Source organism: Ceratotherium simum, chromosome 16 (genome assembly GCF_057802395.1).
Source record: "Ceratotherium simum simum isolate JZ-2026a chromosome 16, ASM5780239v1, whole genome shotgun sequence".
Lineage (NCBI taxonomy): Eukaryota > Metazoa > Chordata > Mammalia > Perissodactyla > Rhinocerotidae > Ceratotherium > Ceratotherium simum.
Genome location: NC_141915.1, coordinates 61,997,476 through 62,024,859, shown reverse-complemented (window position 1 = coordinate 62,024,859; position 27,384 = coordinate 61,997,476). Strand labels below are relative to the sequence as shown.

Genomic DNA, 27,384 nt, shown 5'->3' with positions numbered 1-27,384 from the left:
TGTCCTGAGAGGGAAATCACTGCTCCGGCCTGTTCTCCTTTCTTCCCCAGAGGTGTGTGTGTGTGTGTGTGTGTGTGTGTATGTGTGTCTATCTCCAGCCTCAACCCTTTCCCAGGACCCGCAGGTTCATCCTCCAATATCTCCCCCCACCCACTGGCTTGTGGTCCCCCAGGGCAGGTGCCTCCCCCTGCAGTGAGTCAGGACTGTCCTGTCCAGGCTGCCTGCCCCCCAGCCAGAAGCGCTCTGGCTCCCGCTGATTCTCCAGAATTTTGGCTGCCTATCGCCGACCCCCCCCCACTGCCATTGCCTTGCCTCCCCCGACCCCTGAAATAGGGGCCTTCTAGCCTAGTCTCCCTGCCTGCGGCTGGCCTCACCCCACTACATCCTTCCATGCCCCCACCACTGCCTCAGATACACCCCCACCCTGACCCCAACACTCAAGGGCTCCTGGGTCAGGACCCTGCCTGACTCCCGGTCTCATCTCCTCCTGCCCATGCCCATCACAGGACACGGTGCCCCGGCCCACTCCCTCCTCCACACCTTTGCCTGAGTTCCCTCTGTGTGCTGCCTGGCACACCTGGGCACCCCTGGAAGCCCAGCATGACACCCCTGGGAGCATTAACCAGGACGCTTAGGCCCCACTGACAGAGCATGCGTCAAGCCAGGTCCTAAGTTTGGGGTCAAAAGCATAGCTTCCTCATCATCACTCCAAGACATGGTGCAAAGAACTAGTCACACATGCAGATGAATGGGGGCCGCCAGGACACTTTGGGGGGCGTCTCTGGTCTCCAAGATTGGGGCCTTCTCAGCACATATTTTTTTTTTTTTGGTAAGGAAGATTAGCCTGAGCTAACATCTGTTGCCAATCCACCTCTTTTTGCTGAGGAAGATTGGCTCTGGGCTAACATCCATGCCCATCTTCCTCTACTTTATATGTGGGATGCTGCCACAGCATGGCTTGATGAGCAGTGTGTAGGTCTGCACCTGGGATCTGAACCCTGGGCCGCCAAAGCGGAGTGCATGAACTTAACTGCTAAACCACCAGGCCAGCCCCCACTTCTCAGTACATCTTGGAATCAAGACCCAGGAATACCTGGGGTCTTGGTTAAGATGCAAATTTCAGGCCGTTCTCTTCTGAAAACATTTTGGGTCTCAAGTGAGGCCGATGGCCTGGGACCCCACACTTAGGGGCTGCCAGCAGGGGCAGCAGGTCTCCACCCACCTGCACGTTAGAATCCTGGCAGGGCCCTGAAGGGGGTCCAGGCAGAGCCTGGGTGGTGGTGAGTCTGATGTGCAGCTGAGGCAGGGACCCACCTGTGGGGCGGGAGCTGGAGCCACGATGAGGAGTGTACAGGCTGCTGGTGGTAGGGCTGGGGGTGGGGAGAGGTCCAGGACCCTTCCCTGAGGATGGGCTCTCTGTGGGCAGGGCCCGGTGGCCTTGGTGTCCCCAGGAGGCCCAGCTCAAATGCTACACATAGGAGGGACAACATAAACCCTGATGCAGTGTGGGGTGATCCAACCCCCATTCCACACACAGGTCTGGAGAGGAAGAGGCAGGTGAGCTGCTAATGGGAGAATTCTGGCTCATAGTTTCAGTTTGGGGGCTGTGCTTTTGCCCTGGAATGATGGCCCCTCCTCCCTGAGCAAGCGGGGACTGGTCATTCCCAGCCTCGCCCTCGGCCTGGCTCAAGATGGACGGCACCCACCTACTGCATCAGGACGGCCGGATCAGCCACCAGCAAAGGCCTCAAAGGAAGACGTGTGCCCTCCCCAGCCAGACCAACAGGCTCTTCCGCGTGCTGTGGGGGTACATCCTGGAGGCTCCTGCTGGGCCCCTGAAGACGAGGGTGCTCCCGCCCCTCAACATCCCACCCCACTGCTGAGGCAGGACAGGCAGCGGAGAGCTCGGGTTTATTGTTCCAAGTGCTGAAGCTGCGAGGAATGGAGCTGCACAGGTGCCTGGAGGGACAGGGACGGGGACACAGGGGCCGCGCACCAGCCAGGAGGGGAGGGCCCAGTGCAGGCAGCTTGTGTGCCCACCACGGTGTGCTTGCCACAAGTCAGGGTAGGCACTGGCTGGGTGCTCATGTCTGCTGCTATGGGTGGTGAAGACCCTACACACCATGGTCTTCAGAAGCTGCCTGAGGCTCCTGTAGACCCTCACAGATGGGCTGGGGATGGGGCTTCTGGGTATTATGAGGAAGGCAGCTGATGGAGCTTAAATGAGCCATGGAGAAGGGAGAGCACAGAACTTTCCAGAAGAGGACTGAGGAAGGGGGGCACTCAGTTGTGGGCTGTGGGGGGCTAAGAGGGGCTCCAGGAAGTGACCTGGGCTCTGCGGCCCCTCCCAGCAGAACTCCAGCCACCCCCACCCCACTGACCCCAGTGCCATGTGGGGCCCAGGGACACTCAGGTGCAGACGTCCCCAAGGGCCTCCTGGGATAGCATGACGGTATCAGTGGCCTGCTGCCTGCTGGAGGACAGCGAGCGACCCGAGCCACGGTGGAAGCGGACTCGGCACTCCGGGAAGCTGCCGGCGCCTGCGGGCCCACGGGCGACCCTGGCCTGGAGCGAGCGCTGGCGGAACTCGCGGTAGTTCTTGGTGAGCAGTGTGTAGAGGAAGGGGTTCACACAGCTGTTGCCGTAGGTGAGGCAGGTGGTCAGGTAGTTGACGATGCGCGCAGTGCGGGGCGTGAGTGGCTGGGCCCCACGGTATTGGGTGAGGAGCTGCCACAGCCAAAAGGGCAGGAAGCAGGCCCAGAAGAGCAGCACGATGCCCAGGATGAGGTAGAGCACCCTTGGGTTGGGCAGCCGCCGTGTCTGCGTGAAGGAGGCTTGCTGTGACAGCCAGTAGGCCCGGGCCAGGCGGACATAGAGCAGCCCAATCACCACGCCAGGCCCCAAGATGCTGGTCCCGAAGAGCAGCGTCAGGTAGGTGCGGTGGGCGTGCTGGCCCCAGGCCGGCAGGCAGAGGCTCTTGTGGCCCCTGCGGACCAGCCGGATGGCCAGCATCATGGGCAGCGCCAGCAGCAGCGCCAGCAGCCATGTGCCCAGTGCCAGGACCTTGCGGTAGCCCTTGGGGCGCTGCACCATGTCTAGCGGCCTCAGCACCGCAGCATAGCGCTCGCTGCTCATGATGGTCAGGGTGAAGATGCTGGCGTGCATGGTCAGGAAGTCCAGGCTGAAGAGGACGCGGCAGCCCACGTCGCCGAAGTGCCACTCCTTGGTGATGTAGGTGGCCACGATGAAGGGGATGTTGAGCAGGTAAAGTAGGTCGGCCAGCGCCAGGTTGACGATGTAGACATACATGGGGGCCGAGGCGTGCAGGAAGCAGCACATGACCACCAGTGTGTACATGTTGCCTGCCACACCCACCATGCCCATGGCTGAGAGCACCGCCCCGATGGCACCCGTGGCCACCAGATCCTCCAGGGAGCTGGGCTCTGTCGGGCTGGCCCATGAGCTGTTGAGAGAAGCATTGGGGCCACCAGGCAGCTCAGGCATGGTGCTGCCTGTTGTAGCCAGCACGGGGAAACTGCTCACTGGCTCCAGGCTCAGCACCATCTCTGCTGCCTCATGCTGGGCTTGGGGCTAGGGCGTGCTGCTCCTTTGGACAGGGAGATGTCATCTGTGGGCGACAAGCTCGTCCTGCGGGAGAAGATGCCCATTAGAGATGCCCTGGAGGCCATGCGAGGGCATAGTTCCCATGGGTTGGGGGGCCTGCAGAGGGACAGGGCTTAATGACTCCTTCTTCCCCCTTGGGGACTCCCCACTCAGAACTCTGTCACTCTGCCTCGGTTTCCCCAGCTAACCAGGGGCACCAGAGAACCACCCGACCAGCTGCCCCAGCAGCACCTCCACCCTGGGAGGGTTGACTGGACTTTTCTGAAAAGCAGCGCACAGCCCTCGGCAGTGGGGTCAGCAGTGGATGGAGCTGGGAGTCCTCTCCGGGCCTCACCTTCTCGGTGAACAAGCGGGGGAGCTGTGGGTACCCAGAGTCCTTTCTCCCAATTTATTTCTCCTGTACATTTAAAAAACTGTTTTGTTCAGATTGCAAAAGTATTATCTGCTGACTTTAAAATTTCAAATAGGAAAATATGTGTGGTAGAGAGGGGAAAGCCCTTGCAATCTCCCTTTATCCATATGGTGAAAATGAGCTGTCATTCCCACTTCACACTGTACACAAAAATAGTTCGAGATGGACTGGGGACCTGCATGTAATCAATCAATCAAGCTTCTGGGAGGAAACAGGAAAATATCTGCATGACCTTGGGTAGGCAAAGATTTCTCAAAAAAGAACAAAAACACTTGCAATAAAAGAAAAGACTGATCAAGTGGACTTCATTAAAATTAAAAACTTCACTGAGAGAGTAAAAATGTAAATCCTGGACTGGGGAAAGATGGTCAGAAGGCATATATCAGACAAAGGATTAGTAACCAAAATATATGAAAGAACTACAGATCAATAAAGACTAACAACTCATTTGAAAAAAAAAAAAAAAAAGACAAGATTTGAACAGGAACTTCTCACAGGAGGATATCCACATGGCCAAGCAGCACATGAAAAGATGCTTGACATAATCAGTCATCAGAGGCACGCAGACCAAAACCAGTGCACTCTCACCAGGAAGGCTGGACGCCAAAGGCAGGTGCTGGTGTTGGGAGGGCATGGAGGATGGGAACCCTCCCTCACTGCTGGTGGGAATGTAAAATGGTGCAGCCGCTTTGGAAAACAATCTGGCACCATCAGTAAAGCCAGGCTTGTGCACGCCCTGCCACCCGCCAGTTCCACTCTTAGGTTTGTACCCAAGAGAAAGGAGGGCAAATGTCCACAAAAAACAAGAGCAGCTTCACTCCTCATAGCCAGGAGCTGGATCAACCCAAATGTCTCTTGGTAGCGCAGATAAACAAACTGTGACATCAACATAAAAACGCTGGCTGCAATGAGGAAGATGGAATTATCCTACAGTCAACAACGTGGGTGAAACTCACAAGCTATGTTGAGGGAAGAAATCAGACAGAAAAAGAACACGCTGTGTGATTCCATTTACAGAAGTTCAGGGACAGGCAAGACGGTCGATGACAGTGGAGGTCAGAGTGTGGGGGTGTAAACCGGGAGGGGGCACTGCAGACCCTCTGGGGGATGGAAACCTGCTGTGTCCTGATCTGGGTGGTGGTGACACAGGCGTAGGCACGTGTAAACACTCGCGGAGTTGCACACCTAAGATCTGTGCTTCTTGCACGAAGACTATTTTCATAAGAAAAAAGAGGCCTAAAACGTGGGAATGTTTCCACGGAGAGGGGAGGCCCGGGTGCCCCCCACCTCCCCACTATCCAGGGATAATACTGGCTCCAGGCTTTTCCCTCTGCACGTCCAGGGTTAATAATGATGAGGATGAACTCGAGACCGTCCCACCTGCTGACGCCCGGCAGACTCAGGGGTGCAGAGACGCCGCCCAGGCCCCTGTGCCCGCGAGATCCCGCCCAGCCTCTGGTCCGGCGAGGGGAGCTGGGGGTCCTCCTACCGTCCGGAGGCCCCTGTCCCTGCTGCCGCCGCGGGTCCCGGTACCAGAGACCTCCCCCACGGCGCTGCCCAAGAGCCGAGCTGGGGGGCGCAAGGTTCCCCAGCCAGAGGCGGCCTCGGGCCTCGGGCCGCCGCGGGACAAGCGGCTGCCCGGGGCCGCGCTTCGGAGCACCGGGCAGGGACCCGAAGCCCGGCGGAGCCCGCACGCACCTGCGGCTTCCCCGTCCTCTCTCGGCGCCTCGGCGGCTCCACCTGTGCGGAGCGCGTCCCCCGGCCACCCCTGGCATTCCCCGCAGGCGGCCCTGGGGAGCGAGGAGGGCTGGGGACGCGGGCGATTGCGCCCGGACGGTGCGGGTCTGCGGGGAGGGCGCCCCGCGCAAGGGTCGCGGCCCCACCCCGCGCCCTGGCCATGGCACTCAGGGCGCCCGCGCGCTCACCTCGGTCATTGGGCCAGCGGGGCTGTGGCGGGGCCCCGGGGTCGCGCTCGGGGATGGCCGCCTCGCCGCCGCACGTCTCCAAACGCTCGGCGCGGAACTTTCCCAAGGGCTCTGCCCTGGCCGGGCGCGCAGTGGAGGGTGGGGGGGCTCCCAGGGCCTGGGGGTCTCTCCAGTCCCGCCAAGAGCAGCGCTCCGCGCTCAGGTCCCTGTCGCCGCCGCCACCTACCCGGCCGCCAGCTGGGAATGCGCCGTGGCCCCGCGCCAGCGCCCGGATATTAATAACCGGGGGCCGGGGCCCGGGGTGCGAGGGGGCGGCCCTGGGGGCGCGCGGGGTGTGGCTGGAGGGACAAGGCGGGCAGCCGTGGGGCGGGAGGGGTGGTGCGCCGGGAGTAGGGCAGCGGGGAAGAGGTCGCGGGTGGGGGGGTTAGTGGGGTCGCGGGTGGGGGGGTTAGGGAGGCCGGGGGCGCCGGGACCTGCGAGGAGAAGGTGCCGAACGCTCGGGCCAAGCGTGGGAGGTCGCGGGCTCTGAGGCTGGGCACCCTGGGTGGGACATGGACCGCCACGCCGCCGCTCCGGACCCAGGGGCCGTGTCCGTGGGGCAAAGCCGCCTCCAGCCCAGCTGCCCAGGCTAACCCGCAGCCTCTCCGCGGGGGTCTCTGCTTCCCGCCTTCGCCCCTCTGCACCCCCGCACCCCAGTTGTCAATCAAGCCCTGGACCTGCCGGCGCGCTTAGTGCAGGGAACACTGTGGAGGGGTGGGGGGTGGGGGTGGCAGAAGCGGGCTGCGATCCCGTGACATTCATGACATTCACGACATTCACATTGTTGTGCAATCATCACCATTTCCAAAATCTTTTCATCACCCCAAACAGAAATTCTGTCCCCATTAAACAACTCCCCATTCCCTCCTCCCTCCAGCCCCTGACAACTACCATTCTCCTTTCTGACTCTGTGAATTTTGAATATTTTAGGAACCTCCCATAAGTAGAATCATACAGGATTTGTCCTTTAGTGTCTGGCTTCTTTCACTTAGTATAATGTCTTCAAGGTTCATCCACATTGTAGCATGTGTCAGAATTTCCTTCCTTTTTAAGGCTGAATGATATTACATCAAGTGTGGAGACCATGTTTTGCTTATCCATCATCCATAATGGACCCTTGGGTTGTTTCCACCTTCTGGCTATTGTGACTAGTACTGCTGTTTTGTTTAATAATTTTCTGTTCCTTTTAGGGATGATATTCCTTCCTTTATCTCTTTGAAAATCTTAACCATCCTTATTGTCAGGTCCTTTTCAGATGACTCCACCATTGTCAGGGAGCCTGAGACCCTCCAAGCACTGCTCTCCACTCCTCATTAACAGACAGGGACCCCGAGCCCAGCAGCTCTTGACACAGGAGAGTCTCTGTCACCCCCCGCAGCTCACGCACAAGGGGACTCTTGTGGAGTCAGGCCTTGCTCTTATCCTCTCCCTCTGTGGGCAGGCAATCAGCCTCATTGTGTTTGGGCCCATCTGCTGCCTTGGTCCCAACACTCTGCGACCTGGGGCATGCCTGGGTCACAGAGAGGAGCCTCCAGGAACACAGCCTAGGGTCAGCTGCTGAGGTCACTGAGGGGCCCAGCCTGACATGAGCCCTCAGGCCACAGACCAGGACTTATGGATGACCAAGGACAGCATCAGCCAAAAGTGTGGGTCACCTCCCTGCCCTTCTAGGAGCAGCCTTGGTCCTCATCTCCTGGTCATGTTGTTCTGCAGAGCCGCAGGCCACGAGGCCCATGGCCTTCTCTCCATTTGCACCGTGAAGGAAAGACAGACGCCCATCCAGTGTGCATGCTGGACAGACCTTGCAGTCAGTGGGGGAGGGGCTGGGCTGTGCTCAGGGTGGGCAACAGGGGCGGGGGGAGGGGGGTTAGAGTGAAACCCAAAGATGTTGGTGGCCGGGGGACGTCACCTTGAGGGGCACTGTCAGGGAGACACCTGAGAACCCTCCTCTACCGCACAGGTGACCTTGGCCTGGACCTGAGAGGACCTGAGTGTCCACAGAGAGGGCTCTCTGCTCAGCTCAGAGCGGAGAGGCGGGTGAGGGGTGGGCAGGGCTCCTGCAGGAAACTGAGGCATGTCTGGGGCTGCTAGTGCCCTTGGGGGTTGTTGGGGCCCCACCCCTAAAACCTACTGTGCTCTGTGCAAAAGTAACTGCCTGCCTGTGACTCACTTTATGGACCATTAAATCATAAATCATGATCATCAAGCCGCTACTTTCCACAAATGTGACTTTAAAGCTTTGCTCTGCACATAATGGGTTCACTAGGTTTTGAAATGATCATTTTTCTGCAAGAACTCATTTCCAATTGTTTTACTAAGTTCTGTGGAAAATGAGGTGACAGAGTCTGGCTTCATGGGGCTCTTCACAGGTGTCCATCCAGCCCAACCACAGATTCATCAAAGGTACATCCTGTTGCTGCTCCCCCTCTCAAAAAGCCACTGGGGAAAGTAAAAGGGAGTGAGCAGGGCTGGAGGTGGGGGGCACAGGCCAAGATGCACCCTGACACAGTCCAGGCCAGTCCCACCCACAGTGCCCATCAGAAGAAGCCCGGAGCCTTCAGGGCCCTGGACTCGTTGCACCGCCCACACTGAGGGCACCTGCCCAGAAGGAGGTCCCAGCAGGGACACACCTGCCACCCTGAAGTCAGCAGCTCCAGGCCCCGCAGTGAGCTGCTCACCATACTTTTCCTGGACACCCTTCCCTTTGGTGCTGTTGCTGATGTGATTCCTTACTGTCAATTTCAGAACTACAGTTTTCCCAATTCTGGTCCCAAACACCCACAGATCTGAGACCCAGCTGGAGGGATGATGCTATCAATCAAACCAATTAAAACATGCACAAGTCTCCAGCTGAGGGCGGCCCCTATTAATGAGCGGAGAGCCTCCAACATCTGAGCAACACAAGTGATTGAGGCGCTTAAGCTGGCGAGAGGCAGCGTGGAGTCCCAAGTATTCCACCACCTGGAATGCCCAGGCTCAGGACAGCGGAAATGCAGGGAGAGTGAGGAGTGAGGACAAGTTCCAGGTACACATAACACTGTCTTCAATCAGAATCCACCCTTGGGAGCCCCTAGGGAAGCCACATAGCCCCCCTGCTCCTAGAGAGGTGCTGGGGGTCTGAATGCTGCAGTCTCCCTAGTCGTGGGGTTGGGGAGCGACTCAGGCTGGGTGACCTGTGGAAAAGGGCCCCGATTCAGGATCCATTAACCCTCACGTTCTGAGTGAAGAGGCTGGACGCAGAGCCTCCTAGAGCCCTTCTGAGGATTACAAAGGTGGGAGTCGATGCTGGAGTGAAGGTAGAAACCCCAGGGGCTCCAGATTTCTCCTGCAGCAGTACAGCTGAGGCCAGCTGTCCTCACTGTGTCGGGGGGTCTAACGCCACGTAACAGTGCAGGGACTCCTCTCCCCTCAGCATGGCCAGGCCACTCCTCCCCGCCTCCCTGAGAAACCAGGTGGTCAGGGGCCCTACCTCCTTCCTGAGGCCCATCAGCCCCATCCGTGAAAACGGCAGTGGGATGCCTCAGCCCCAAAACTAATGAACGGGCCTCCGCAGCAGCCAAAATCCAAGGGGGTGGGGTCCTTTTCCTGCAGGTCTCTCCTGGGAACTTTCTTCACCATCATCACCATCAGCTTCATTCCCATCTCCATCACCACCACCACCATCACCACCACCATCATTTTTACATTCACACAGTGCATAAACACACACCTTGAATATGCTGATCTAGATCAAGTGACAGTATTTTCCCATATTAGCTTTAGATTGTTGTTTTAGGAAATAAAACATCCCTAGCCTTCCACATTCCCATTCTCCTCCTTCCCTAGAGGCACCTCTGCCCTGACTTTGGGGTGACTCTCAAACTTTTTTTTTGACTATGTCTTTTCCATGTGCAATTAATAACATGCTTTAAAATTTTCGTAAGTGGGACCATACGGTACCTATCCTTTGCACTTTTTTCTTTTCTCTCAACCTGATAGATGAGAGCTCATTCACCCCTCTGAAAGGCTCTGTGGTACTCCACACACACCTCCCAGCTAATTTACAAGACCCCTCTCCACCCCATTCCTAGGGCCAGATGCTGACCACACAGAGTCAGGCAGGGCTCTGGGCTGGACATAGAGAGGCCAAAGAGGTCTGGACTCCAGCTGCCTCAGTGTGAATCTAGGTGTCTTCCTTGTCAGCTGTGTGGCCTTAGGGGAGCTACCACACTTTTCTGTGCGTCAGTTTCCTCATCTATAAAATTCGACTAAAAGTAGAACCTGTGTCATCAGAGGGTTGTGAGATTTAGAGTTAACACGTGTGAAGTGCTGCACAATGCTGGCGCTGCAGGTGGCACTCAGTAACCATTGGCTGTTAGGATGAGGATGGGATGAAGATGAAGGCAATGGTATGGTCCCCGCCTTCAGGGAGTCTTCTGTCTACGTGGGCAGAGGAGTCGCACTCACTGTGCACATGGCGGTCCAGGACAGCGGGGGCGCTGTATTCGGGCAGCATTTGGCTCTTGGCTGAGTGAGGGGAAGAGACAGTTGTCACCTCAAATCACAGAGGCGGGGAGGGGGACTGGTCCAGTAGGGCGTCCTGGAGGAGGGGTCTATCTGGGCTATGGGGCTGCTAGGATGTGGCACGAGGAGGTGATTCTGCTCAATCTGAGGGGTCCACGTGGTATGACCTGCCAGGCACAAGGCTGAAGCCCCACGAAGAGACTCAAGATGGAACAGGCCACCATGGGTGTCCCAGCTCAAGCCAAGGAGTGGCCGTCTGTCCTCTGGTTCTGGGAGGCCCCAGGGACCTGGACACCTGCCCTGTGTTGCAGCGGCCTGTGCAGGGTGTGGTGCGGCCCAGCGGCAGCTGCAGCAACACAGCCAGAGGCCCCCAGGACTGAGTCCTAGAGGGTCAGACTCCAGAGGGGAACGGGCCCCATCCACATGGGGCATGAGCCCTCAGGGGATGGGCCATAACTGACCGAGTGTCATATGCTGGCAGTGACTGCAGCGGAGCCCTCAGGGCAGCGTCACCTGATAAGATACAGGACTCTCAGTTAAATTCAGGTTTCTGATCAACAACAACAAATAATTTTTAATGCTACATGGGACACCTGGCAGGAACATCCCTCCACAGGAACCTGCCCAGGCTGTGAATGCAAATAAGCGTAATTGTTTGTGATGCCTCTTTGGATTGGAAGAGAAAAATCACCATGTAATTGTATGCAGCGTGAAGGCCAGTATTTCATTAACAGCCAGCAGTGACAGCAGCTGTTTTAAACAAATGAGTGGAATAATGCACATTGGAGCGATGTCTGGGGGGCGGGGGTTCTTCACGGGTCCTCTGAGAAGTGAGCAGACGATTATCCCTACTCTGGACCAACCTGCTACAACTTTCACATTTGATTTTTTTTTAATTGAGGTGAAATTCACATAACATAAAGTTAACTATTTAAGTGAACAATTCAGTGTCATGTAGTGCATTCACAATATTGTGCAACCATCACCTCTATCTAGCTTCAAATATTTTCATTACCTCAGAAGGAGACCCTACACCCACTAAGTGATTACTTCCCGCTCCCCTTTTCCCTCAGGGCCTGGCAACTACTCATCTGCTATTGTCTCTATGGATTTCCCTATTCTGGACATTTCATGTAAATGGAATCATACAATATGTGGTCTTTGTGTCTGGCTTCTTTCACTTAGCGTAATGTTTTTGAGGTTCATTCACATTGTAGCATCTATCAGAACTTCATTCATGTTTATGGATAACATTCCATTGTATGGACATGCGGCATTTCATTTATCCATCCATCTGTTGGACATCTGGCTGGTTTCCACCTTTTGGCAATTGTGAATAGTGCTGCTATGAACATGCACATATTTGTTTTTAATTAATTTGGGTACCTAGGAGTGGAATTGCTGGGTCAGATGGTAATCATATGCTTAATTTTTTGAGGAAACATTTGATCTTATTTCATCTTCGCCATAACGTTGTGAGTTGGTGTTTTTCCCCATTTTCAGATGAGAAGAGCCAAGGAACCAGCTATAGCCTCATGACTCCGAGCTGGGGCTCTCACCTGGGCCCCTCTGCAAGGCTGACCCCTCCTGACCTCAGCATCCCTGAGTACAGCAAAGCAGCAGGGTCATCAAAAAAAAAAAAAAAGACTGCCTAAAGCAAGGGTTTGCTGCAATAATGAATAAATGGACTGTTTAACGTGGAGAGATAGAGAGAGGAGGGGATGAAGGCAAGACCAGGCTGGGTTCCTCTAGGAGAAGAGCCAGGTGTGCATTTGAATACAGACTCCAAGTCACTAAATGCTCACAGAATTATGAGGGCCTATTGAAGTGAAGTGTTTTGAATGGCTGCTGCATTAATGCCGTTTCTCCATTTAATTAGCATCAAAAGCCTTCATGATTTAAGGCCTGGAGACTCACTTCTACAAGACACACACGAGAGGCAGACTGCCCTCAAAATTTGATGAAAGGACTTTACTGCTACTGTCGATACCTAACGCAGCAGTAAAACCTCCCGGAGCAGACTCTTCGACCTGTATCTTTCAGTGAAAGGGACACAGCCCATCCTTGGATCACTGGAAGGCTGTGCCAAACAGAGACCACCAACAGAGGATTTTGGAAACCTCTAGATGGATCATTTACAAGAAGGAGAAGCTGCCAATGGAGAGCATCTTTCCTGCACGCTGCACCCTGGTGACCAGATCTTTAGAGCTTCCTTCTCCAGTGAGTGTGCAGAGCACAAGTATGCTGATGAGTGTGACTCTCTCTCTCTCTGTGTCCCACGAACATTATTAGCATTCTTTAAACATGGTTCTGTCTGTAAATTTTTTTTTTTAATATCAGGGGACACATTTAGATTAATGAAAATCTGATGACACACTCTCATTATTGTTCAAAACATGGCCCTTCTTTATTTTAAGTGTGTGTGAATGTATTTGTTGTTTATAAAAAATATGATAAACACCTGTAAAACAAACTCCCACCACAAGCCAAAAAACTGACCAGAACCATCATCTGTCCTGTGCTGCTCCCCACTTTTGTCCCCTTCTCCCAGGGGATTTAAATCTGTGACGGTGACTAAATCCAGACACTGAGACGACAAGGCCAATCAACTACGACTAGCTGAGAGATGACTCGCACAGGGGTTTGATGCAAAACTCTTATTGCTTCATTTAACTAAAAACAACGTACAAAGAAAGTGAAACTAAACAGTCGAGCTGCATAGAATAGCCAACCTTGGAAACCAGGTCCCCCCACTGCAGACCAGAGTCCCCAGTGCTGCTGACAGGGTCCTGTGCAGCCTCAGAGACCATCCAGGCAAAGGCAAGCACATGTCCCTGTTGCCCCCAGACTCTGGTGTGATCCCGGGACTGTGCGTCACACTTGAGACATCCCTCCCCATGGCCAGGGCAGGCTGGTGCACAGATTCGTGTCCTGCTCCCCACTTCACCCACTGCACAGCAAACATTCACGCAGCACGCCCTGGATAGCGTCACATTCCCAACTCCGTGACATTTGACACAGAAGAACTTCTCTCCTAGTTATAGGCATTTGGGTCCCTTCCACCTGAGGCTGTGGCGGGTCCCATTTCTCAGTCCCTAGGCCACTCCCCATTCTTCCTCCACAGCCACAAGTCCCCATCCTTTGCCAACTGCTCCTCTGGCTGTTGTGGAGGAGCAGCGACCAGTCCTCCCCAGCCTCTGGTGTCCCAGGGCAGCCAGAACAGTGGTGACCACTTGGGCCTCAGTCCCTCAGTCCCGGGGCCCTGGGCTGAGGGGCTGGAACACGGCAGCTCCCCCAGGGCCGAGGCTCTCCCCAGGCGCCCTGGACCCACTGTTCCAGGTCTCAGTGCTACTGGGATCCCTTCCTTGGATGGAGGACTGTGGCCTAGAGGCTGAGTCCCCTCCTCTGCCTCCCTTTTGGTCCAGGGTGAATAAGAGAAGGGTCTTAAGCAGGGCTGAGTCTGCAGGGACCAGCTCTTCACTCTGCCCTGGAGGAGAGCATTCCAGAATGCTCAGCTTCCACCTGTGTAGGCCCTGCCCCTGCGGTGCATCTCGGAGCCTCACCACCCACACCTCATCGGGCTCCAGCAGCAGTTTCCAGCACTGCTCAGAGGTCCTGAGGGCCCATGCTGGTGTCATCTTCCGGAGGTAGACGGCATCATAGCGGCCCATCATGGATACCACTTGCAGGTCCTGGAACCAGGGCTTGGCCTCAGCAGGGTCCACTGCCCGGGTGGTGCCCAGCTCCAACACCATGGGCTCCCCCCGGGGAGCAGGTCCACGTTGAGAAATCTGTGCCACGGGAGAGGGGGCCTCGGCCAGTGTGAGCAGGAAGGAAGCCCCCCGAATCTCCAGGGAAGGCCCTGGGTCCAGTCAGCATCCTCTGGACCCAGGCCCAGGGGTGCCACGTCCCGGGGCTCCAGCTCCGTGGGCACGAAATAGTGGTCCGGGCCCACCTCTTCTGACCCCCAGGGGCTGACGCCGGGGTGCTCCACCCCCGGTCCAAAGACGCTCCCTGTGCAGGCTACTCTTGGCCCTGCCCCCAGCTCGGCCCCATCCCTGGGGACGCCCCCTGCTCAGGCCCCGCCTCGGTGTGGTCCATCAGCTCAGGGTCCCAGACATCATCTTCCCAGTCTTCCGACTCCAGCAAGTCTCTTAGGTCCAGAAAGGCAGGCTTGAAGCAAGCAAAGTAAATCCTTGGGCGGTTGCCCTGCTGAAGCCGATACATCCAGGAGGTGTGGTGTAGGACATGCCCTCCGCTGCATACCACACACTGACTGGGGGGCACGTGGCCACGCTGCCTGCCTTCGACCGGGGTGGACAGCAAGAGCAGGACTTGCTGGGGATTGTAGGTGGTCGGGCCCATGGGGGGGGGCGGGCAGGGAGGTGCTAGGGGGGCAGGGAGAAGGAGGGGGAGAAAGACGAAGATCAGGAGGAGAAGAAAGGTGTTTCCTGTGCGGGAATTGGTGGACAGGGGGTGGGATAGGGAGGTGGGGAGGGGAGGCAGATGCACTGGGTCCCAGTTCAACAGGGACCTGCTGAGGTTGGGAAGGTTGAACTTCCAGAGGTTTCTTCAGCTTATGCAATTGCTCTGTTCTCTAGGGAGCTGCAAAGGAGAAGGAAGTGAGGTTTGGCACCCCTGGCCGGCAGGGCGGGAGCAGGTCCCGCAGGGCCAACAGGGTGCAGTGGCGGGGAGGGGGGTGGGCTTCAGACCCAGCCCTTTAAGCTTCGCCTCTGCTCAGCTCGGCTGTTGGGCCTGCGAGTGACGGGGCCCCTCCCTCCTCCACCTCCCCGCCCCTGGGACCCCAACACCCAGTCAGCCTCACCTGATGGAATCTGACGGAACCACACCCACGAGAGCTGACCCGCCTGGCCCGAAGCCACGCTGGACCGTGTGGGCCCTCCGCCAGCCCGTGTCCCCCATACCCTCCCTCAGACCGAGGGGCTCTCACACGGCCCCCCTCCTGTGGGTGCCCCAGCAAAGGAGGGGGGAGAGCCCACCTAGGAATATATCTCCCATGAGCCTCAGCCCACCAGGAAGTGAACCTGCTGCATCATCCCCCTCCCAGGAGAGCCCCCTGCAGCTCCCTACCACACCCCCAGCGATGGCAGGCCTGTCCCCCTTGCCTGTCCCCAGTATGATCATGCCTGAATATTTGCTTCTCTGAGGGCTGAGGAAACTGTTGGCATCCTTCTTTCCATTTGCAGCTTTCTGAAATTGTGCAGGCCAGCGGCTCTCCTGTGGTCATTGTCCCTTCCTGGGTCCTGTTGGGGAAGAGGGAGAATCCCCCTCCGCCCTTTTCCTTAAGGTTCTTAAGGCTGGCCAAATAATTAAAAGACAGGTTAGCAGGAGAAAATAATACCAAGTTTAATAACATGTATACATGGGAGAAACCAGGGAAACTGAGTTTCTCAACAAAATGGCAGAGATTCTCATCTTAAATACCATCTTCAGCTAAAGACAAAGGAGGATGTTGGGGGTGGGGAGGGAGACAGAAATCACAGTAATCAAGGGTATGCAGATTTCAGTCCTCTCCTTCCGTACTGAAAAAGAGTTTACAGAGGTAGGATCATCTTCCCCTCTTCCCAGTAGAGAGAGGGAGATACATTTACAAATGGAGATGTCCTTTATAAATATACATGTTTGTCTGGCAACTCTTTGCAGGGCCAGGGAGTGACAGAATTTTGACAAGATGGGCTTGTTGGTGCCTTTCCCATTGTAACATCGATTTTACATTATATTACAGCCATCATATGATAGTGGCTCCTTCCTGAAACAGGTCTTCTATGTTAAATTCTTTAGGCAGTTTGGGGGAGGTCAAATGTCCGCAGAGAAAATAATCAAGGTAAAGATATATATTTCAGGGTGGCTAATTTTGATCTCTCACAGTCCCCTGGGTGACCTGCTTGGTCACGGGTCCTGGGCTTCTGTGGTTTAAAGTGGATTCCTTCTTGTTGTCTCTTGATTAAATGTTCTTTATGAATTTCAGAAACTGATCAATTGTCAATTATTTACATTTTAAACACATTTCCCCTTCTTTGGCCTTTCTTCGCTCTTTTAAAGATTCTTTAGGGACCAGCCCCGTGGCATAGCGGTTAAGTTAGCACACTCTGCTTTGCCGGCCCAGGTTTGCTGGTTCAGATCCCGGGCACGGACCTATGCACTGCTCATCAAGCCATGCTGAGGCAGTGTCCCACATAGAGCAACTAAAAGGATGTACAACTATGACATAGAACTATCTAATGGGGGCTTTGGGGATATAAAAGGAAAAAAGGATGAAGATTGGCAACAGATGTTAGCTCAGTGCCAATCTTCCTCAAAAATAAATAAAGACTCTTTAAAGGAACACTTATTTGAAAATAGACTTCATTTTTTAGAGCAGTTTTGGGTTCACAGCAATATTGAGCAGGAGGTACAGAGGGTTCTTATTGTTAAGAAGAAAACCACAGGCCCAAAATGGCATCACTGGTGCCAAAGCCCATGATACAAACCTAGATTTAACTCCTGATCTCGTTGAAGTTTCAACCTCTCCCAGAGATGTCATCTTAATCTACCAGTCTGGAATTTTCTGGACAGGCACCAGTAAGGTAATCTGTCTTCCTGTAAAGTAATGGGCCTTCCTCATCCCCAGGGAGAAAAGACAATCTACATAAGAAAAACCCTGTTTTTCCCTTCCCCTGGGAGATGTCCCCCTAAAAGTAATCTTTTCTTTTCTTTTGCTGATAGCTCCATGGCCCGACTCTTCTTCCTATAAAAACTTTCCATTTTGTACAACCCCATGGAACACCCTTCTGGTTGCTAAGTGGGATGCTGGCTGATTCATGAATTGCCTAATAAAGCCAATAAGATCTTCAAATTTACTGGGCTGAATTTTGTTTTTAACACTGTAGACCCCTTGCCCCACACATGCACAGCTTTTCTTACTAGCAACATCCACACTAGAGTGATACATTTATAGCAATCAGTGACCCTATGTCCACACATCATTATCACCCAATGTCCACGAAACTGGCAAATAGTTAGCCATTGATGATTAAGCAGCTAGTAACTATGGGGGATTGGAATTGGCCACCTCAAAATATGTCTCTGCCTGAAAGACACATTGAACTCTACCCCCACTAACTGACCAAAAGAGTTTGGGATAGGAGGTCTGCCCCCAGAACAGGCCATTACCATAGACGTCTCTGGGTATCTGGGTGGGTCCGTGCTAAGCCCGTTCTTAGTTCTGGTTACCCTTTGTAAGATACATTTACATTTGTAAAGGAAATCTCCATTTGAAAGGGTGTCTTCTTCCCTGTACCAGGAAGAAAAGGGGAATCACCTTACTTAGAAACTTATCAGAACGGAAGGTGATGACTGAAATCTGCATGATAAACTTGCCCATTGTTAGCTGTGCTATTTGGGCAATAAGCTATCTGACTCCCACTAGGTTCCTATGGATCACATCTCCCTGGAGCCGAGGTCACCATGGTAACAGGTGTTTGAGCTATTTTTTCCAGGAATTGGAACCCCTTGTCCACTTCAGGCCAGATTGTGACCACCAACCCATCAACTGGGCCCACGCAGACATATATGTCCAATAAGCGACCTTTTGACGTCAAGCGGTGGGAGCTCCACCCTCAGGGCATGCTAATGCCGCCATTCTGTGAACATTCATCCTACAAAGAGGCATGAAGCCTGACTATGCTTGCACAGATAATCAATTACCTCATCTCTCCTCACCTCCAATCATTTCAGACCACCTTGCCCTCTACCACATAAAATATCCCCGAGGCCCTATTTTCAGGGAAGCGGATTTGAGATTCATTCTCCTGTTTCCTCACTTGGCTGCCTTGTGATTATTAAACCCTCTCTCTCTGCTGCAATCTCATCACCTCAGTGATTGGCTTTATGGGTGGTGGGCAAAAAAGGACCTGAAGTGGTAACATCCATAGTTTACGTAGGGTTCACTCTTGGTATTGTTCATTTTATGGATTTGGACAAAAGTATAATGACATATCCACTACTATAATATCATACAGAGTATTTTCACTAAAAATCTTCTGTGCTCTGCCTATTCATCTGTCCCCATCCCCACCCTTGGCAACCACTGATCCTTTTACTGTCTCCGTAGGTTCGCCTTTGTCACCACACAAAATTGGAGTTCTCTTGCCTGATGTGCATTAAAAAAAAAACAATTAATTACAGCATCAGCTTTTGGGGGAGAAATCAGCTTTATTCTGTGAGATCGATCTGCAGGGAGACAGGGTGTGTGTGCCCTCAGATCTGTCTCCCCAATTCAGAATTTGGGGCAAAATTTAAGAGGTTAGGGAGAATAGGCTGGCACATGGAAATGCTAGCGGAACAGGTTTTGGTTGGTGGGCTTCTAAACTCTTGTGAAAGGGTTCTTTTTTTTTTTTTTTGTGAGGAAGATCAGCCCTGAGATAACATCCATGCTAATCCTCCTCTGTTTTTGCTGAGGAAGACTGGCTCTGAGCTAACATCTATTGCCAGTCCTCCACCTTTTTTTCCCCAAAGCCCCAGTAGATAGTTGTATGTCATAGCTGCACATCCTTCTAGTCGCTGTATGTGGGATGTGGCCTCAGCTTGGCCGGAGAAGTGGTGCATCGGCGCGTGCCTGGGATCTGAACCTGGGCCACCAGTAGTGGAGCGCACGCACTTAATTGCTAAGCCATGGGGCTGGCCCTGAAGGGTTCTCATTTATGATGAGGTGGGGAAGGAGTTTTAACACCAGATCTTCCTGAATGAGGGGTCCCTTGTTTCTGATGAGAGTCTGACTTTTAAGTTCCAGTAGTGTCCCAGTGCTTTGGTTCCATGGGGAGGAGGATCTTTGGTTCCACTGTCATTTCAGGTCAAGATTTCTTCTTCTGTGCACACTCTGGCCATGTGACTTTGCAGATTTTCTGAAAGACAATCCTTAATCACTTTGTTGATAAGAGATGAGGTCTGTTTGAATTGGCTCTAAATGGGCCTGTGGCTACACCTTTCCCAGAATGTCGTATAATTGGAATTATACAGCATGTAGTCTTTTCAGTTTGTCTTCTTTCACTTAGTGATATGCATTTAAGGTTCCTCCATGTCTTTTCATGGCTTCATAGCCCATTTCTTTTTAGGCTGAATAATATTCCATTATCTGAATATACCACAGTTTATTTATCCATTCATCTACTGAAGGACATCTTGGCTGCTTCCAAGTTTTGGCAATTATGAATAAAGCTGCTATAAACATCCACATGCAGGTTTTTGTGTGGACATAAGTTTTCAACTCATTTAGGTAAATACCAAGGAACATGATTGCTGGATCATTTGATAAGAGTATGTTTAGCCTTGTAAGAAACCTTCAAACTGTCTTCCAAAGTGGCTGACCCATTTTGCATTCCCACCAGCAATGACTCAGAGTTCCTGTTGCTCCACATTCTCACCAGCGTTTGGTGGTGTTGGTGTTCTGGATTTTAGCCATCCTCATAGGTGTGTAGTGGTATCTCATTGTTGTTTTAATTTGCATTTCCCTAATGACATATGATGTGGAGCATCTTTTCATATGCTTACTTGCCATCTGTATATCTTCACTGGTGAATTGTCTGTTCAGGTTTTTTGTCCATTTTTAAATCAAGTTGTTTGTTTTCTGTTAAGTTTTAAGAGTTCTTTGTATATTTTGAGTAACAATCCTTTTTCAGATGTGTCTTTTGCAAATATTTTCTCCCACTCTGTGGCTTGTCTTATCTTTCTCTTGACAGTGTCTTTTGCAGAACAGAAGTTTTTATTTTTAATTAAGGCCAGCTCATCAATTATTTCTTTGAAAATCAAGCCTTTGGTGGTGTATCTAAAAAGGCATTGCCACACCCAAGACCTATCTAGATTTTCTCCTGTTATCTACTAGGAGTTTTATAGGTTTGCATTTTACGTTTATGTTTATGATTCATCTTGTGTTGATTTTTGGTGAAGGATCCGTGAATACATGCATATTGTTGCATGTGGATATCCACTAGATCCAGCACCATTTGTTGAAAAGACTATCTTTTCTCTACCGTATTGCCTTTGCTCCTTTGTCAAAGGTGAGTTGACTATATTTATGTGGGTAACAGACACTTTTTAAAACAAAGGCTTGTTTCGAGTCCTTTAGATGTCATCAAATATGTTAATCTCTTCTTTCAAAAAAATTTTTAGTCTTTTAAAGTACATTCTAGCACTCTAAGCCCAAGATGTTAGTTTCCTGCATGTTCTCATTTTTTTTAAATTTTTGTTTGTTTGTGTCTTGGATTAGTAGGCTGGGGCTGCCATAAGAAAATACCTGACTGGAGGCTTAAACAACAGAAACTTATTTCTCACGTTCTGGAGACTGGAATTTGGAGCTCAGGGTGCCCTGTGGTTGGGTTCTGCTGAGGGCTCTCTTCTTGGCTATGCAGATGGCCACCTCCTTGCTGTGTCCTCACATGGCAGAGATGAGGAGAGATCTCTCTCTCTTCCTCTTTTTATAAGGCCACAGTTCTGATTAGGGACCCACCCTTACGACCTCATTTAACTTGAATTACCTCCTAAAGATCCTATTCTAGATATAGTCCCACTGGGGTTTGGGGCATCAGCATATGAATTTTGGAGGGACACAATTCAGTCCATAGCACTTCTCTTTGCATTTTTATGCAAAATGCAATTTAAATGAAAGTTATTTTATTAATGATATAAGAATGTAGATAGACGGCTTTTGCAATGATTTGACAAATTAATCAGGTAATTCAGTCCTTTTTTCCAACAGATATATTGAACTGCACCAGTGACGGCTCCCCTTAGATATTTGACAAGTATCCCAGAACAAATGAATCTGTATGTGGACTTCCGGTCAGCGGCTGGGCTGGATTGGGCAGTGCCTGCAGGAAGGAGAGACAACCAGCCTCTAGAATTAGACAACAGCAAAGGTCCTTGGATAAGTGGTTCCCAAATTTTGCTGCACATTAAAATTTTCTTGGGAGCTTTGAAGAGTCCCAGTGCCCAAATTACAGCCATGTGGCAGAGGCACCTAAGGTGACCCCCAGTCAGTCACGCCCTCCCTGTGATTGAAGGCAGAGCCTGTGACTTGCTTCCCACCAATAGAAGTGGTAAAGACAGTGGCTGTCACTGCCTTATGAGGTTACGTTATGCAGCAAAGGGGTTGTCCCTCCTGCAGTGACATCGCCATAATGTACATGAGACTCCAGCCAGCTCCTGCTGCCTCCTGCAGGCTGTGAAGAGGGAAACCTCTGTGAGCTGCGGCAGGGAACTGCAGGTGGCCTCTAGGACCCGAGCATGCATCCAGCTGACAGCCAGGAAGTTGGAGGCTGTCAGTCCTACAACCACAAAGAAATGAATTCTGCCAGCTAAGATCACAGCCCAGCCAACATCTTGGTTGCAGCTGTGTGAGACCCAGAGCAGGTGGCCCAGCCAAGGCGTGTCCCAACTCCCAAGCCATGAGAATGATGAGAAAATAAATGTGTGTTGTTTTCAGCCACTAAATTTGGTAATTTGTCATGCAGCAACAGAAACCTAACATTCACTCCATATCAGTTATGTCAGAATTCTCACATGGGATGGAAGCATCAGTGGCTTTACTCTCCAGACGTTTCCAATATGCAATATACAATTTGAGAAGCAGTGCCTGGACCACTGGGTGAGGTTAGTTTTCACAGATGTTGAGCCCCTTGATCCCTCATCCCTCCCCCAGTAAACCTGGTCTTAGACTAATCGATACCCAAGCCAGTCTCCATAGGGACCCCTAGCAGCCACGGTCCATCTGACCACCCATCACCCCACCCTGTGAATCAGACACCTCCCCGTGACTTACCACAAGCTGCAATGTGTGTGGTCCTAACACATTAGGGCCTCGATGGGCTGAAGTCATGACCTGGAGGCCAGCGGGGCCCAGAGCCTGGCACCCAGACCTGCCCATGTTCCAAAGCCCCATCCCCATTGGCCATGGACACACAGCTCTTGCAGTGGAGAAGGGTGAGGGGGGAGAAGCTGAAAAGAGTGAGTGGACGAGCATGGACAAGACTGACGGACCGGAAGAGGACCAGGACAACTGCCCTGGTCAAGCTTAAAGGCCCGTACTGCCCCGAGGGCTGGGCAAAAACGCCCATCTGAGACCCTCAAGAGGAAAGAGGCGATGCCCTGTGCAGCACCCTCTGAGCACCAGGAGTTTCTTCGAGCTTACAGCAGTAGTTATCTTTGTGTCACCCACGAGGCCCTGTGTGGCTCCTGAGGCTTAGAGAACATTCCAGAGATGTTTGTGGGGTGGACACATTCCTGCTTCTTCCCTGGCTTGGTTACCTCTGTCCTCGGGATAGCCGTGCAGGCATGAGTGACCTCCTGCGTTCCCGGGCACAGCCTCTGCAACCCCTGGATGAGCTCCGAGCCAACCTGGGCTGGCGCCTTTCCCAGGCACAGGCTCCACCACAGGCTTCCATGTGTCCGGGAATCTGATCTAAGTATGGCCAATGGTGCCCAACCACCCAACCTGAGAAGCCGTCCAGCCCACGCAGGCTTGGATCTGGGGGCAAGTGGCCCAGCTGGAATCAAACCCTCAAAGAAAGAGAAGTGTGTTTAGATAATCAAGTGACTCACCAAATAGAACCTTCTTGGAAATTTCTTATAATAATGAAGACTAAGAGGGATCACTGCATATTCTAACCCAGTCCAAGGGCTTGGATTTTAAACAAACCTTTATACTGTTGCTCTTATGTTACAAAGCAAAATCCAGCCCTCGACTCCAGTCTCAACATTTGCAGGAAGCATTTCAGCAGCAAAGGCAATTGCATTTTTTATTGGCTTTCCCCTCTCATTCCTCCTGACAAGCAATAAAGAAGAAGATAGACGGTTTCATATCTTTCTTGCATAAATTTACTATGGAGAGCTCTTCAGAGAGACGCTGCCTGTTGATGCAGAGGGATACCTCTGCTTTCGTGGAGGATAGGCACATGGCGACGGCCACCAGGCGATGGGATGTGCCTGGGGCTGTGGAGAACAGATGTGCTCTGAAAGACTGCCTATCCTTTCCTTTTTATATTTTTTTGCTGACTTGCCCCATAAAATTAGAGTTGTGTTTCCAAAAGGAACAGAAAGGTATGAAGACAAGAACAAATAATAATTCTCTGACCAACTGATGCTAAAGGACTCCAAGTAAGCTATAAAAATGAGTAAGGTTCATGAGTTTATTGTAAAATAATTTACAGAGCCATCGGTTTCTGTCTCTCCACATACCTGGGGTCACACACAAGCGGGGGCCTCCAGTAGCATGCTCCAGTTTCCCTCAGAGGCACATACTTCTATAGGGACATTAAATTTTGATGCCATAATAAATCTGAAGTAAGAGCAAGTGTCTTGGATTTCCACTTTCATGTTATATGCACATAAGTGTGTGTGAGTGATTGTCTTCATTTGTTTTTGTCTTACCATTTGAAGTAGATCAGCCACCTCTTTTTTCCCTTTTGTTTTGAGGGACTGGTCTTTGTTGGCCAGTTTCACATCCAGCTCCCCAGCCCTCCTCCAGTCATGGCCCCATCATCCTTTCCACCTCCAGCCAATGCCAATTAGAGGTTTGACCTTGAAGGACACTCTTCCCCAAAGCAGGCCGTTTGCTCTTTCCAGTCTCTGGACAGTGCAAGCTTCAGGGACATCCTGGGGGACAAGGGCTCCTCGTTATGGAGGGCCCACATGCACACCCGCGGCAGAAACAAGTCTGTGGCGTGGCCACGCTCTCCAGGACATCGTCCCATTTGATTTTCCTCCTAGGGCTTTTGACTGTCTGAAATTGGGGTGCTTACCTGCTGGGGAGATTATTGTGTCTCTCCTCACTCACATGTAGTCTCTAGAACAGTCCTTTTTTACCACTGAATTTCCTAACCTAGGACAGGCACTCGGCAGATATTTGTCAAATGGATGGGTGGGTGGGTGGGTGGAGGGATGGATGGGTGGATTATGAATCCTCGTGGGAAAGGTCCAAATGGGCACCAATATCCAGCTACTCTGTCTCATTGCAGTAGGATTTTGACATGGATGGGGAGAAACGCCCAGCCCTTTGTGCCAAGTCTACCTGCCAGAGGCAGATTTGAGGCTGAAAGTTTGTGTTTTAACAGTTTGTGTGTAAATTATATTAAATGATATTAATAGGCCATGTCTTATAGAGAGAACTTGGGTTATGGGGTTTCCAGGGAAGGGCCGCCGTGGACACACCGGCACCTAGTGAGTTGGTGCTGCGATCCTAGCTAGAAAGAGGGCACCTGGGGAGTGAGGGAGGAGCCAGTGTGGGAGCCTCGACACCCCCGAGGGGAAAACCACGAGAACTCAGGGCGGGCGCTGGAATCAGTTACATGCTTCACTCTTTCCTCAGCTGCTGCCCCTCACAGCAGTTGTGCGTTGAAAGTCCCCTTGGCATGAACTGACGGTGCTTCAGTTAATTAATCTTATTCTCAAGAGTTGTTAGGACGCCTTTCAGAAACATGATGGTTTGTGCAGAGATGTCACCTTGAGTATGTCTGGGCAGCAGTCCTTCCTTAATGCCTGATGTGGAAGGGAGATTTTTATCACAGTTTACGATTATTCTGTCAGGTGTGGGGCAGGAAAAAAGTGAGAACAAGAGAGAAAGGAAATGTTTGCTTGGAAAGCCCAACTTTCTTGGCCCCTCGAGGAGACAACTCTATTACAATTTCTCCTGAGGAGCGTGGGATGGAGAGGGGAACTTGAGCCCACTCACCTCTGACTTATGTGAGCTTATGGTTCATCTGAATAGGCTGTGTTCTCTGGTTTCAATTAGGGACATCCAAATAAGGTGATGCCTTCACACGCTGAAGTGGATTCCGGACCCTGAGCTTCCACCCCTCCCTCTGGGGAGTGTGCCCACTGGCCTCCTAGAGTCACCCACACTTACCACAGCCCTACGAGGCAGGAGTATAATTGCCCTGTTTTCCGCAGAGGAAACTGAGGCCCAGAGAGGGGAGGAAATGTGCTCATGGACACAGGGCTGACATTCCAGGGAGAAAAATCACACCATGTCTCCCACCTGATCCCTGTTGTCACCGCCCCCCTGTGACCCAACATGGAGATGTGTAGGCCTCGAGACTGGGTCCATGAGGTGCTGTGTCCTGGCTGCATGGGGAAGGACACAATACTTGGTCAAGGAAGGCTACGAAGCACCGGATGGGGGATGGGCACATCATGACTGTGACCGTACCACGTGGTGGGTGTGGCTTCCTGGAGAGTGATTGGCTTCAGGCCCCAGTGGGAGACTCAGGAAGGAGGGAGTCAGACCCCAAAAGGCCTTGGTCAGCTCCCTGCCCTTCTAGGAGCAGCCTTGGTCCCTCATCTCCTGGTCATGACGTCCTGCAGAGCCACAGGCCACATGTGAATGGCCTTCTCTCCATTTGCACCTCGAGGGAAGGACAGACACCCATGCAGCATGCATGCTGGACAAACCCTGCGGTCCGTGGGGGAGGAGCTGTGCTGTCCTGAGAGGGGGTGACAGGGGATGGGGTGACAGGGAGTTGGGATGAAGGGAGAGGGAGAGAGCAAGAGGCCTGAGGTGCTGGTGGCTGGGGGACGTCCCCTTGTGGATGGGAGACACCTGAGAACCCTCCTCAGGTCCTCAGCCTGGACCAGTGAGGAACTGAGTGTCCACAGAGCAGGGCTCTCTGTTCAGCCCAGAGCGGCGGTCGGGGGAGGGTCCAGGGTCCAGGAAGCTGAAGAACTGCTGCCGCCTGCGGGGTTGTTGGGCAGCCACCCCTAAAACCTAGCGTGCTAGGCGCTAAAGTATCTCCGCCAGCCTGTGATTCACTTTGAGAATTACTAAGCAGAAAAACTCCCATTTCCCATTCAGTGTTACTTTAAAAGATTTTCTCCACACATAATGAGTGTTATTATGCAAGGGAACCGTAATTTTTTCCAAGGGAACTCATTTCCAATTGTGTTACTAAATTTAGTGGCTAATGACCTTCAGTAAGAGAAGCTAGCCCCAGTGGGCATCTTTCAGAGGATGCTGCCTCTCCAGATAGTGGCTTTTTAACACTTGTAGCAGGGCACAATGCTCAGTAGCCCCGACACCCACACACCCACCCAGGAGGGGAAAGGCCTTGCCCAGAGCGAGGGGTCCGCCATCTGGGTGAGGACAGTTTCCTCCCCTGAATGTGCTCTGGCCTCTGCTGCCCTTGGGGATGGACTAGCGTTCAGGGCTCGCCCTCCTCCGCCCAGAGCTGTGCAGGGGGCACAGTGGGCAGCCCAAGCCCCTGGACCTGTGAGCCTCCAGGAACAGCTCCTCTACTTGCAGGACCTGAGTTCCTCCTCTGTTAGATGTTCTGAGTGTGCCCCAGAAGCCCCACAGGTCCTGGTGTCCTGTTCGACTTTCTCTTTGCACTTCAGTCCTGATATTCACCTACCGTCAGGTTCACCAGTTCCGTCTTCTGCTTGTTGAATCTGCTGTTGAACCCGTACAAGTCTGTCATTTCGGGTAATGTGCTTTGCAGCCCAAGATTGTCCGTCTGATTTTACGGCTCCCGTTCACCGTGGACGCTCTTCTTCTCTCCCTTCACTCTCTTTCATGTGTCGGTCAGTTATTCTGAAGCCCTTTTGTGGCGATTCCGGTTGATGGCAAGACCCTTTGCTCTCACGCTAAATGAGAAAAATAAGGGAGAGCTTCTCATGAAGTGAAATTTATTCAATTTAAAATCCTTTAGTCAGATATGGACTTTGAACCTCTGATGTGAAAATCTTTTATGGAAAGATGCCTTGGTTGGTAGCCCCGTATTGTTCCCCCAATTTGACTTATCTATCTATCCAGAAATTCAGAGAGCCTGGCAAGGCCAGATCTGGCCCTGGTTTTGAGAGTGTTGAGTGGCTCAGCAGACGTGGGGACTGAGCGTC

At 52.5% G+C, this 27,384-nt stretch overlaps 2 protein-coding genes across 2 annotated transcripts; both read right to left on the bottom strand.

Moving 5' to 3' along the window:
* Positions 1 to 1,902: 1,902 nt before the first annotated feature.
* Positions 1,903 to 6,118, bottom strand: UTS2R (urotensin 2 receptor). The gene is made up of 2 exons (XM_004432969.3): positions 5,962 to 6,118; positions 1,903 to 3,648 (listed from the first exon to the last, which is right to left on the bottom strand). Exon 2 carries the CDS (start codon positions 3,562 to 3,564, stop codon positions 2,410 to 2,412), a length of 1,155 nt encoding a protein of 384 aa, XP_004433026.2. The 5' UTR covers positions 3,565 to 3,648; positions 5,962 to 6,118; the 3' UTR covers positions 1,903 to 2,409.
* Positions 6,119 to 10,354: 4,236 nt separating this feature from the next.
* On the bottom strand, positions 10,355 to 26,966 carry LOC101406214 (testis-expressed protein 19.2). The gene is given in 6 exon segments (XM_087441901.1): positions 10,355 to 10,506; positions 13,835 to 14,273; positions 14,276 to 14,513; positions 14,570 to 14,744; positions 14,747 to 14,891; positions 26,901 to 26,966. Coding segments are annotated over 6 exon segments (1,215 nt in total).
* Positions 26,967 to 27,384: the final 418 nt, after the last annotated feature.